Genomic DNA, 13,836 nt, shown 5'->3' with positions numbered 1-13,836 from the left:
TAACACACACACACACACACACACACACACACACACACACACACACACCTTCACACACACACACACACACACACACACACCTTCACTGCCAAGATGGCTCCATTCTTCAGCTCTGATTATGAACTAAAAATCCTACCGATGAAGATCTCAGTGATCAACCAGCAGCTCAGCATGAAGAACAAAAAGTCCAAATGAAACATTATTGATCAGATGAAGGATTGGTTTGATGATTGTCAAGTTAAAACAGCAAATGGTTCATTTGTGAGTGCATTTACTATCTCCACCCAACTGGCACACACATCACAGAGAACCAAGCGCACCCATCCCTTTCACTCAGGCCCATCTGAAGTCTATCAGGTAACTTGGCACACCTGTGCTCACAATGATCTCTGCAGACAAAGAGCCTCAGCTTCAAGCTTCCACAAAGACACTCTGGTAGGAACTGGACATGATATCATTTAATCTGCATTCAGAGACCAAATCAGCCTTTGATTCAATGGGTTTGATGTGTTTGGAATGTAGTTTATTTGTTCCTTCATTCACTGTTAACTTCAAAGTAGATTGTTAACATTACCTGGAAAACTAGTGAATGAGTTGATTGTGATCTGTAATTGATTTAGTTTCATTAGTTTGTAGGTTTCCAACCTGCTCTGTGACTCTCTGTGACTCTCTGACTACTTATGCCAAGTCATGGTGGTCTTACACTGTCAGCTGAAATCATCTAAAGACAAAAAGAAAAGATGAATCAAAGATGAGATGAGTGGTTCCTGCATTTCTTTGAGGGAAACAAGCTTTTTCTAGTTTGGCCAGAAGCTGAGGTGGTTTAAAGAGACCAGAAAACTTGACAATGATTGATTGTTTACTGGTTTGGTGAATTTCTTCATATCATTTTTAAACAGTTTTTAATCAGGAAACTGGAGCTGATCTGATCATCTGGGGACTTTTTCATTTCTTTCTGTGTTTTCCACTGTAATGTTTATTATTTACAACAACTTGATGTCAATGAAATGACTAGCAGATGATTGAAAGCATAATGGGAAGCTTAATAAATGTATTAGTAGCTGGTAAGAATGTATTTAGTTTTTCATCACTGTGATGCTGCAGTTCCAGTCGCACAAATGTGGCGCCATCCAATCACACCACACACAATAGTTCAGTCTCACCACATTTATATCTGGGTTTCTTTAAGTCTAGCATTGAATTGACAGAATAACTATTTTTGTTTAGAAGGCAGCACATCATAACGCTGTATTCTAGAAGAAGTGCAGACATTTTAGATCTCACTGTTATGTCCCGCCTGATTGAACCTGTTTTCTGAGTTTCCTCAGTCCCGGCTGCTCCAGTCCTTCACAGGAACAAAGAGCTGGAGCTGCTGAGGCTGCAGCTTGGCTCATACCACTACTCATCCAGAGGGGAGGGGGTTTTTCTATGCTGGCTTCAGTTGCTGTTTGTGTTTCTCCCCTCTGTGTTTCTATGTGGCCTGATCAGCCAGGATTTAAGTTTCCCCTTTGTCTCATTTAGGGAGGGATGTTTGTTGGAGTCAGTCTGAGTTCAACTTTGTTACTTTAACCTTTTTATGGGCCCAAGTTTGTCATTTTTTATTGTTGACCAAAGTTTATGTTTTGGGTTAAATAAAAGCCAATAATGTTTTAATTTAAACCTGTGCCTGGCTTTCCTTTGACTGCTCGGTCCATCACAATCACCACCAACATCTTCAGTGACTTTATCAACTTTTGCTGTTTTATTTAGAAAGGATTAGAAAATGAAAACAACTTTACCATCACAACATGCGTCCAACCATCTTCTCTGCTTGACTGGTGAAGAAATTAAAGGAGAACAAAAATCCTAGAAAAGCAGAATTAGCAGCAACATAAATGTATTATTTCATCTTCACCCTCTGGTCAGAAATCTAAAAAATCATCTATTTTGTTTTGTTTGCTACATTATTTGTTCCAATGAGCTGCTTCCAGTCCAATCCTGAAGTTATTTGATGTTCATGTAGGAAGAATTTCATGCAAACAAATGTTTCAGCTGCTTCATGGGAACAAATGATTATATTTCCTGAATGTCTCTTGTTGATCTGAAACAGCAAAAATAAAACCAAATAAAACAGATAAAGTTATCAGGTTTGTTGGGATTAATGGCTTCATGAATCTGCAGCTAAAAATCCTTCTAACACCAAAATGTGAAAAGTTCAGGCCTTTCTGCTTGACTTCACATCAACACAGTGTTTACTGATCTGCTGGTTATTTGTTATATTAACCTGTTACAGATAAACTACAATAAAAAGTCTGGCCATATGTGAACCTGTATAAGTTTATTACAGTTTACTGCAATTGCCACTAATATTGGTAAAAATTAAAAGGTTTCTAATGTGAGTAATGGGGCGACATGCAGTACACCCTCCAGTCCAGCAGGGGGAAGCAGAGCACATGTCTTCAACATGAGCCTACAGAGGATCCCTGTGACGTGGAAAACATCCTGCATTGTTCCGGTACCAAAGACGCAGCGACCCTGTGACTCCAAGGACTCCTGTGACCTCTGACCTCCCACATCATGAAGACCCTGGAGAGACTGGTCCTGGAGCCGCTCTGGACTCTGGTCCAACCACACTGGACCCCTTGCAGTTCTCCTAGCAGCCCAGACTGGGAGTTGAGGACGCCATCATCTTCCTGCTGAACTGTGTAAACGCTCACCTGGACCAGCTCTGAGAGAATCATGTTCTTTGATTCTCCAGCACATTCAGCTCCATCCGTCCGGCTCTACTGGGTCAGAAACTGATGGTGATGCAGGTGGAGCCCCCTGGTGTCCTGATTGTTGACTATCTACCACAGTTGGTGTGTCAGACAGTGTTGTCAGCAATATGGGGCTCCACAGGGAACTGTCCTCTCTCCTTCAGGCTCTATCCATCCGACTCCAGCTGTTGCTCTGAGACCCGTCGTCTCCAGAAGTTTCCAGCTGTGGTTGGTTGGATCAGTGAGGTGATGAGACTGAGTCCAGGGCTGCTGTGGACAACTTTGTCACATGGTGTGGGCTGAACCAGCTGCAGCTCAATGTGACAAAGGAACTGGAGGTGGATCTGAGGAGGAGGACCAGGACACCGGTGACCCCTGTTACCATCCAGGGGTCAGTGTGGACATTATGGAGGACAACTATAAATATCTGGGAGACCACATTGACACAAACTGGACTGGGTCAAGAACAGCGATGCTGTGAACAGGAAGGGCCAAAGTCTCCTCTACTTTCTGAGGCGGCTGAGGTCCTTCAACATCTGCCGGACTTTGTCAGGATGTTCTGTGAGTCTGTGGTTGCCAGAGCCATCCTGGATGCTGTGGTGCTGGACAGCAGGCTGGAGGTGGAGGACACCAACAGACTGGACCGACTGACCCGGAAGGCCAGAGGCGTGGCTGGAGTGGAGCTGGACTCTCTGACAGTGGAGTCAGAGAGAAGGACCCTGTCCAGGATGGAGGACATGTTGGACAACGAGTCTCATCCACTTCATGACGTGCTGGACGGATCCAGGAGCTTCAGCCAGAGACTCATTTTACCAAAGAACCACAGAGAGACTCAGGAAATCATTTCTGCCTGCAGCCAGTGGACTTTACAACACCAAGTCTGACTTACTGAGATCTAATTTTCTCTGCAGTCATTCATAGATTATCCATCCATCCATTTTCTGTCCACCCTTGTCCCTAGTGGGTCGGGAGGAGCTGCTGCCTCTCCAGCTAACGTTCCGGGCGAGAGGCGGGGTCACCCTGGACGGGTCGCCAGTCTGTCGCAGATTCATAGAATATTTATTGATTAATATATCTGCATGTGCATGGTTGTTATTTATTTATTTTAGTCATATAGAATCCTCTCATTACTCTCAGGTATAAATGTATTTTATAAACGTCTCATTTGGTTACATTTGGATTATTGATTTTTAAAACCTCAGATGGAGAAGCTTGTCAATGAATAAGTAATTTATCATTGAGGATCAATAAAGTATATTCTCATCCATCCATCCATCTTTTCCAGGTTTTATGTTTAAAATCTGCCATAAATTTGTGACATAATGAACAAATGTCAAATGTTTGGTTTCTTTTCTATTTAACAGGAAAATAAATAACATAGTACATATTAGCAACTAACGCCAAATCGCTACACCAATTCAGTATTTATCGCTGGCTAGCTGTAAAGTGCTACACCAACATGGTATTTAGCACTAGCTAATGCTAGCACACAATACCAACATAGTACTTATTATACTTAGCAGAAACAAATGCTAACATGCTGCACAAACATAGTATTTAGCAGTAGCTAACAACAAAACGCTACACTGAGGCATTTATCTTAAACTAATGCTAAAGCACTACAATAACATAGCACTTAACAGGAGCTAATGCTAACGCGCTACACCAACCTGGTGTATTTCTTCAAACCTCAATAGCAGCTCATGGAGGAGTTTGATCTGTTCACATTTCATCTGTCTGATGCCATACAGTCATGACACGGTAACATTTTTCACAAATATGTAAAAAACATATTTTTAATAAAAGTTACACACTGCAGCTATAAATGCCTGAATTTGTTCAAACTACTAATTCTGCACATTTATTATGTTTATAATGCAAATATTTAAATTTGAACAGGAAAAGAACAGAATGAGCAGCAAATGAACCAAATGCAGAAGAAGAAAAATGTTTTTATTTCTCTAAAACACATGAAGAAAAACTGCAGCAAATAAACAAAAGGAAGATTTAATATTCAAATCTGCCGAGTTTAGAAAAATAGGAGCCGACAGAAACGGAAAATGTTCAGAGAGAAAAACTGATCAACATTTCAATGAAATCTGATGAATGAGAGGAAAAAATAAGAGAAACAACATCTTGATATTCAGTGTGAAGCTTTACTGGAAACAAACAGGAAAACATGAGGATCCTGGAATAATCCTGGAATAATCCTGGAATTATCCCAGCTTCCATCTTTAATGGACTGGAAGAAGAAAAAGTTTCACCAAGAAATAGATTGTAGAGATGAACTATCTGTTCAACAGTGAGAGAGTTTCTCTGACAGGAGGAAAATCTTTAGACTCAAATCAGCAAAGAAACACTGAAGAGGAACCAGAATAGATCCAGAATCCAGGAATCAGAGGTTCAGTGAATGTGGTGTTGAAGGTGTGGAGGAGGATCAGTGAGTCAGAGGAAACTCTGTAGAAGGACAGAATGCCAGCAGGACAGTCCACATACACTGATACTCTGTTAGAGACGGAGGAGGAGGAGAGATGAGTTTCTATCTTATTGTGACAGACAGAGTAACCATCATCAGAGCAGATCAGACTCCAGGAATGATTATTATATCCAAACAAACATTCTCCAATGTTTCCTTTCCTCTTTATTCTTCTGTAACTCACTGATATACTAACTCTTCCTCTCCACTCGACCTCCCAGTAACAGCGACCAGTCAGACCAGTTCTACACAGCAGCTGATAATTATCAAATCTGTCTGGATGATCAGGATATGACTGAAGCTCCATCTCACATGTCACCTTCCTGTTGTCTTCAGACAGTTTGAGTTTTCTGTTCACTGTGTTTGTGTCGATGGTGAGTTGACAGGAATCTGATGGAGAGAACAAACACAATCCAGCTGCAGTTATTGATCATTTATTGATCTTTGATGATGATCCTGAATGAGTGATGTGACAGTTTGAAGATGGTTGAATGTGAGCTGCTTTGTTGTCATGAATCAGATGAAAAACACACTTACACTTCCTCAGACCTGGTGTCAAGAATGGGCCTCCAGCAGGCTCCACCCTGAAAGGAGGAGGGGGGTCAGACCATCAGTCTCTTTCAGCAGCAAACATGGACATTACATGTCTCTCAGACACACATTGTCCTCCACTGAGACAGGAACAGTCCAACATCTGGATTGCAAACTGCAGTGGATGTAGGAAGGACAGTTGGTGCTGCTGCAGCACAACTCATTTCTCCAAACACAGGAAAAGCTCCAACAGAGAGGAGAAAGGAAATCCCTCAGTAACAACCTGAAGAAACTCACTGAAGCCTAAAAGGACATCAGGAAACTAAGGAAACATTTCTGGAAGCTCAACCTGATTTAATAATCAGCATTAAAATCCAATCAATCTAAACTCTGATCAACACCTGGATACCTGCTCCATCCACACTCCCACACACAGATGAAGGAATGAAACACTAAACAACCTGCTGCTGAAAACCTGCTGTGGCCTCACTGGAATATCCAGAAATACAAACATTAAAAAGGAGAAGCTGCATCACATTCAACAAAGAGTTCAACAAGAACCAAACATTTGATCTCTGAGCTCAGACTCACAAACCAGGGAGAGGCTTCCATCATCACACACCTCTGACAAACACCTCCAACCTTTCAGCACTTCCTCTACCAACCAGCACCACCAGGTGGCGCTATACACACTTGTGAGTTTAGTTCAAAATCTTGATTTCTCTCTCTGAACTTTTAAACATCCATCTGACCAACATGGAGTTACTTTTCTTCTCATCTTTGCTCCTTGGGGCTGATTGGTCTGGAGCTCCATCAAATATTGTTTTAAAGTCCTTTCTGTCATCAGTAGATCATCATGGAAATCTAACTGAACTTCACTTTTATTCATTTAGTCAGAGTCCCTATTAAACTCTATTAAATCCATCCCACTCTTTCATTTTCCTTGTGAGCCGTTCTTAGTCAGGAGAATATTCCAGAAAACTGGGTAATGATCTCTGCCTCCAGATGAGGCGTCTAAATATTTAATGATCAAACTAAATATTTCTCTTCAAACTAAATGTTTCCCATCAGACTAAAGACGTTTCTCCTCTTCCTCCTCTATCAGACCTTCTCTGCTCCTGCAGCAGGTTCCTCCATACCTGAGAGCTTCCAGTCTCCAGTCTGGATCCTTCAGTCCAGCCGACAGCAGCTTCACTCCTGAGTCTCCTGGATGATTGTAGCTCAGGTCCAACTCTTTCAGATGGGAGGGGTTAAAGGTCAGAGCTGAGGCCAGAGAAGCACAGCCTTCCTCTGAGACCAAACAGCCTGATAAGCTGCAGACACACAATTCATCACATGATGAGAAGATGAGAACATTGAGCCATAGGCGCCGGAATAGGGGGGGCCAGGGGCCCATTGGCCCCCCCACTTTACGGCCCTGCTTGTCCGCTGGTCCCGCCAGACATTTACAGGCTGCACACAACTCTGACAGTCCGACTGACATCTCTCTGTGTTTCTATGCAGACAGAGGTACAGATAAAACCTCCAGCACTGAGGACCAAATCTGAGGCTCCAGATCATAACAGTGATCCAAAGGTTCACCACATGCGGCAGCTTCGGGTCGGGTTGGGATCAGGAACCGGTCTGACATCTGAAAAAATGCTTTGACTCTGATCCAGTCCAGGTCTGAACCAGTTCTGCCTAAAGATTAAATGAGATTTCTGTATTTGTCCCCATCTATAGAGCTGTGACGATGTTTTCTTTCTAATGACGTTGGGATGAAAAACAGAAAAAGAGATCGGGCCCATCATGTCCGTTTACGGGTCGGACCAAATGCTCACCCACACTTTGCCCAGAGCAGATCATTTTGGCTCAGATCAAAAAATAATTGTGTGAATTTGTTTTGTTTTTCCTCTTTGCTCTTCCAGATGCCAATCAGCCATCAGGAGCCATAAATATCGATGCTACTGATGGTTTTCAGGTCTCTGTTGAAATTCATGTTTGTCTGCTAAATAACAAGCACATTAAAGTTAATGGTGTTTTTCATTTTGTTTTTAATATAAAATATTGTCAGCAGTCTGACTGGTCATCTGTCCCACACATATCATCTCTTTCCCGCTCAGTTTGTGGAACAGCAAATATAATCTGCTGCCTTTTGGTTTTAGACCCGCAGCATCCAAGCGCTGCTGCGCCGTAACGTGATGATCCACTAGGTTGTCCTGCTGCTCTAAACTGGCTTTGCTGGAGGACATTTGACATCTATTTTATTGTTATTGTAACCGGGTTGTTTTACTTGGGAAACGTTGTTTGTAAAGTAGCTGTAAATTCCCACCCGTTTTAAGGCCCTTGAATGCATCCAGGCACCATTTCCCCAGCTTCCTTCCCGTTTCATAGCCTTGTTGGGCTCATTAGTGTATATGGGAACCGGGTTTTCCCACCCATCTGAGAGTGTCTGTCAGGTCTGTTGTTTGCAGTTGGATCTTGGTCAGATGAGCGCCATGCTCATCAGGCAGCTGAAAAATCGTGGACATTTGTGCTGCTGGGAGGATGAATGGATTTTTGATGTCACTTGTAACTAGTTCTGTGTAACGTCAGGTCGCTGCTACTAGTTGAGGTGATTTCTAATTGCTTCTTATGATGCATGTCAGTGGCTTCTCACTGCAGCGGCTGAGTGTACCCGTGTGGCTGATTAAGGTACTATCGTGGCCCTGAGGTGCAAAACACGACGACATTAACAAAAACACACAACGGAAAAGGTACGTCCCAGTGGGAGACCTAAGAAATCGCTGATTGGACTTCGGCTCGTTTTACTTCTGAACCAGAAGTTTTTCTGGAGACCCTTTTCACAGTGATGTCAGACAATGGGCGCCGTAACTCGAAGAGGTGTATCTTCTGGTGTGATTTGCCTCGGGAAACCTGACGGTTTTCACGGATACTCATTATCTTAAGGATATAATAAAAGGTAAGGTTAATTACAACAGCATTTACGTGTTAGCCGTTATTACTCATTGTTAATCCACCATTCTCTAACTGTGTATATTATGAACAGCCTCCGATCAGAGAGTAAACCAGCTGGTTGGATGTGATGGTGGGAGGAGGAACTGCTGGTGCTTTTAGAAAACACAGAAACTTTGACTGGACCAAACCATAGAAGAAGAAAGCAGACTTTACCATGAAGATCCTCAGAGTGGATCAGTAGAATATCAGCTTCTGTCTGCAGTTTAGTGGCAACACAACTTTCACATCACAAACATCAGATCCAGAATAAAACATGGTTTCTTACCCTAATCGTTGTAATCTGCATTCAGGATCCTGTAGAAAACCACAGAGCTCCTTCACTCCAGAATCTTTCAGGTCGTTGTTGCTCAGGTCCAGTTCAGTCAGATGTTGGTTGGACTTCAGAGCTGAGGCCAGAGAAGAACAGCTGATCTCTGACAACCTGCAGTGGATCAATCTGAATAAAGAATAAAAGATGTGAGCTGAAGCAACAGGATGCAGGTTAAAACTGAAATATGAACAAATTAATAATGTAGAAAATTAATTTGACTGAATGTAAAAGAAACATGATGAACTGATGTTCAATATCTGATCCAGTAAAACTGGTTTATAGAGTCCAAACCAGCAGAACCAGAACATGTTATTATGACGTGTTGTTAGAATATTTCAGTCGGGCCTTCAGTGGTTCTGGTCGGGAATTAAAATGGATTCAAATGTTAAAATAGTTTCATATCAGAGTCAAAGTGAAGGTTGGTTTATCTCAGGTATCTGGTAGAAACCTGTGACTCTGTTGATCCAGCAGGTGGCGCTGCTCTGCTGGTGATCAGGTTCTCAGTATTTGTTCTAAAGTCAAAGTATTTACTGAACTATGGGGACAGTAAATACTTGGAGAACTGATTCTGGTTCGGTCCAGACCAGGGATCTTCACCTTCAGGCCTCGATGGCCGGCGTCCTGCAGCCTTCAACCCCTGAGTCCCATCATGAGGTCAAAGTTCAGCAGGACTCTGGAGAACCTGACTGCGTCCTGAGGGACAGTTCATCACTTCATTCAGGTGTTGAAGCAGAAACATCTAAAGGCTGCAGGACACCGAACCTGGAGGCCTGGATTTGAAGAGTCCTGGTCTACAAGCTGCTATGCTGCCTTCTGGCTACCTGCATGTTGCCATGACAACAGCTCATCCAATCACCAGCAAGCAGACGTTGTTGGCGATCTACCTGGTGACGTCCCAGCAGAGGATGGACAGCAGAGACAGAGGACAGCTGGAGACGAGGACCAGATGTTTGCTGCAGTGAGACACAGGCCTCCTTTACCACTGATCACATCTGATCATTATTGATCATCAGAAACACGATGGATTATCTCTGAATCAGCTCTAAAGTTTCTGATCAGTGACCTGATGAAGCGTCTCTGAGGCTCCAACCGACTGACAGACTGAAGAGACGGTTCTTCTCTGACCCGGTCCAACAGAACCACAGCTTCAGGACAAAGCTGAGCTAGAGGAACCGGCTGCTGCTGACAGTTTAATTCATGTTATAGTTTCTGGTTATGAAACAAAACTGGTCTGGTTATGGTTCTGGTTTTACTCTGGAGGAACTTTTCATTATTAATGTGAAGAAGAAAAGAGAAATAAATCAATCGGATCATCTGAATCTTTTCAGAACAAACTGAAACATCTCCATCATTAATTATCATCGTTTGACTTATTAACTTATTTTTGTTCATCAGTCCAAAACATTTTAAAGTGAAAAATAAAGATCAATATTCTCAAAATCTGAAAAAGGAAAATAATTCATTTACAAAGCAAAAAGATTTTAGAAATTATATTCTGACATTTAGAGAGCAAATTGTTTTTAAAGAAAACAGAATAAATGTGAAGATAAATAAATATTAATGAAAGATTTTATAGGATAAATGGAGAAAACAAACCTCAGACTCTTCACTTTACTGACTGAACTCTGCAGGATCTCACACAGATGATTCAGTTCAGAGTCTGTAATGGTTCCCTGTATGTGGATCTGACTTATTTCCAGTTCAGTCAGATGTTGGTTGGACTTCAGAGCTGAACCCACAACTTCACATTCAGCCTTTCTGAGTTTACAGCCACCAAGTCTGTGATTAGAGAAGAAATAAAGTCAGTTCTGATTAAACCAGATCATCTATATAAACACATATGATAACATTGATATCATCTGATGAACATCTGGTCTTCACATCAATTTACTGAGTTTGATCATTTCATAACTAACATCCTGGTTCTGGTTCTGTTCAAAGATCCATTTAATAGAGAAGCTGAGCAACAGGTTCCAATAGTTCAGGCTTCATGTTCTCAGAACAACTGAAGGTTTTAGCGGCGGCCATCTTGGCTACCTGTTAGCAAACCTCCCTGTTTCTTCCTGCTGAGCTCTGACTGCTGCAGCAACAATCTGGACCAGAAGCTCTTCATCACATGACTTTAAACAGGATTTTCATTGGAAGATGAAGGAACGGATGAAACCAGTGGAGCTGATATCCTAACAGACCCAACATGGTGGAGCGGATGGTGATGATCAGAAAATAGTTTCTATTCATCCATTTTCTAGACAAACTTCAGCTTCTCTAGTTTGTCTGTGGCTCATTACAGCTGCTGTAGTTTCTGAACGTTCAATAAACGACAGAATTGGACTAATTACCTCGTTCATTTGTGAGTATAAGTCATTCACAACAAACATCAAAGGACAAATATATTTCATTAAGTATTTAACAAACAAATCACTCATATGGTGATAATTATGTGGAATTAAATTAATTGTCTAATATAAAAATATTAGTTTGGTTCTCTGGCATCTTGCTTTGAGCTCAGAGTCTGAGAGGCTTTTCCTCCATCAAACATGATATTTATATTTGTCTCTTATTTAGTGGAAATATTGATATTGATGAGATTTTCTCCAAAATAATAACCTTTTTCAACCTTTATAGCTCCACTGTTGAAAATGAGGCTCTAACATTCATGAATGACATTGAAATAAAATCCAGTCCAACATCTGGTTTGATTCCTCTGGATCCTGCTGGAGGAAAAATATCACAAGATTTTAACTCAACTCTTTGGTTCCTCCTATCAGTCTGTAGTTTCTCATATTGAGGTCAAAGTTCAGATCTACCATGACTGATTGATTCCTGCTGGCCTCAGGTTTACAACCAGCTTCTGACTGAGGAACCAGTAACCTCCTCCCAGTGTCAGAATCTCACTGAGGAAGAAACTGCATCAGGTTTTCCATCACTTCCATATGTCTGCTATAACTGATGTATATCTGCATATAAAATAGTTTTATTTACAGTTTCTGTGGGTGAGTGGTAGATCTCAGCCGGCTGGAGAGAGAAAAAGTAGATCCTGGTCTCCAACAGTTTGGTCAGCTGCTCTAGAGTGATGCAGCTCATGTCTCTCCAGGTCTTTATGGACATTAACAGCTTCATAAAGGCTGCAGATGAAGAGCTGATGAGGAAAATGGCTCCAGCTCTGGAAGCAGATTCTCAGAGCTTTGGGAGGAGCTGACAGAAACCAGGACTCCTCCAGAAATGACTTTTTATGACAGCAGACAACAATCACTAATTTATTTATTTAACCTTCATTTCACCAGGAAAATCCCACTGAGACTGAAAATCTCTTTTGCAAGAGAATCCAGACCAAGACTGGCAGCAGACAGAGGTTACAGAACCATCCATTCATGTTGCTCTCATTTATAACCTCAGAGGAAACTAGTGGGCAGAAGAAAAGTTGGTTCACAAGGTTTCCAACTAGATTAAAGGGCAACAATTTTGATGCAGGAGTTTATTTTAATGGTCCAAGTTTCCATCAAACCTAAACAGGGATTTTATAGAAAAGAGTCAAAGATCCAAAGATGTGAATTATGGGGAAGCGGCCCAATGAGTGAAAGTTAAAAATGTTTCTGTGATTCATTGGATCTGTCAGAAAAAAACTGTTTTATAGAATTTTATACTTGAAGACTGATAAAAAGTGGAATATTTTTAAAAACCTCTAAACATTAAAAGCTGCAGCAATGCTGTCCTGGAGCAGCTGAATGTTTAGATGGTTGAAATCGTCCAAAGAATGAAGGAAGTAAAGGCCAAAAACGACCAGAAGCAATTTGAGCAACAAAGAAGAAACAGAGCAACAATGCAAACAATGAATGCTGCATTCACACAGCATTCATTGTGTGAATGAATATAATGAAGACATCTGGACCAGTTTTTTCAGTAACGCTGCTTTTCAAATCCAGTAATCAGACTAAAGTTACTTCTACGTGTCTTGGGGAGCGACGGCCGTTTCTATGCGACAGGATCAGCAGCGACAGAAACGTAAACAATGGAGGGAGATGAACATTTTGTTGATGGAAAATCAGGAACTATTGAGTTTCTGTCACCAAGTCTGATTATTATAAGTGACTCTGGGCTTTTTTTTTCTAAAGACGTTGCAGTTTTCTGGTTTTGTTTCTGAACATAAAGTTCCTCATTGGGGTTTGGAAATAAGCAGAGACACATAATAAACCCCAGAATTTGTCTGACATCCAGGTAGTTTCAGTCAGACTCTCCCTGTCCATCATTTCCCAGATGATCCGTCCTGCTGTGTCTTTGTTAATGTCAAGTTAATATATTTGCTGTGAATGACATCAAGCTTTGCTTTGCGCTCCAGAAAACTGCAAACATTGAGACTAATATGAACAGCAATAAACATGAAAACAGCCACGAATGAACAAGTCTGTAAAGTTGTGCAACTAAACACCATTATAATCATTAATATTAAGATAAGTGTCATAAATCTGTCCAGAAGGTGATCTGAGCTGTGGAGCAGCAGGAGAAGCTCTGTGTGCTGAGCTATGACAGCAAACACAGGGCCGTAACACAGAACCTGGAGGCTGGGGCAGGAAGGGGGGGGGGGCTAAAATCCTATTTAGAGTTTATAGACAATAGAGGAAAACACAGAGATTACTACAGTTATTTATGTTGTAACCATTAAACAATCTGCCCTGCAGTTCAACCTTATAAGTGAGACACATTGTTGATGTTACCATTATAAAATAACTTAGAATTAAGTTTTGGCGAAGCTTAATGTAATTTTCACAGCTGGTGGAGCGTTGTCATTA

The 13,836-nt window shown here is 41.5% G+C and overlaps 1 protein-coding gene across 1 annotated transcript; it reads right to left on the bottom strand.

Annotated features, from left to right (window-relative positions):
• Positions 1-4,667: 4,667 nt before the first annotated feature.
• On the bottom strand, positions 4,668-5,635 carry LOC148156065 (stonustoxin subunit alpha-like; the record flags this gene model as incomplete). Its single annotated transcript, XM_088011360.1, has 1 exon — positions 4,668-5,635. A coding segment is annotated over one exon (555 nt), but the record flags the coding sequence as incomplete, so codon positions are not given.
• Between the last annotated feature and the right edge of the window lie 8,201 nt (positions 5,636-13,836).

This window comes from Poecilia mexicana, unplaced genomic scaffold (genome assembly GCF_051168715.1).
Source record: "Poecilia mexicana isolate PSO_F unplaced genomic scaffold, ASM5116871v1 scaffold_12, whole genome shotgun sequence".
Lineage (NCBI taxonomy): Eukaryota > Metazoa > Chordata > Actinopteri > Cyprinodontiformes > Poeciliidae > Poecilia > Poecilia mexicana.
Note: the sequence above shows the minus strand (reverse complement) of the source record. Positions and strands in the feature narration are given on the sequence as shown.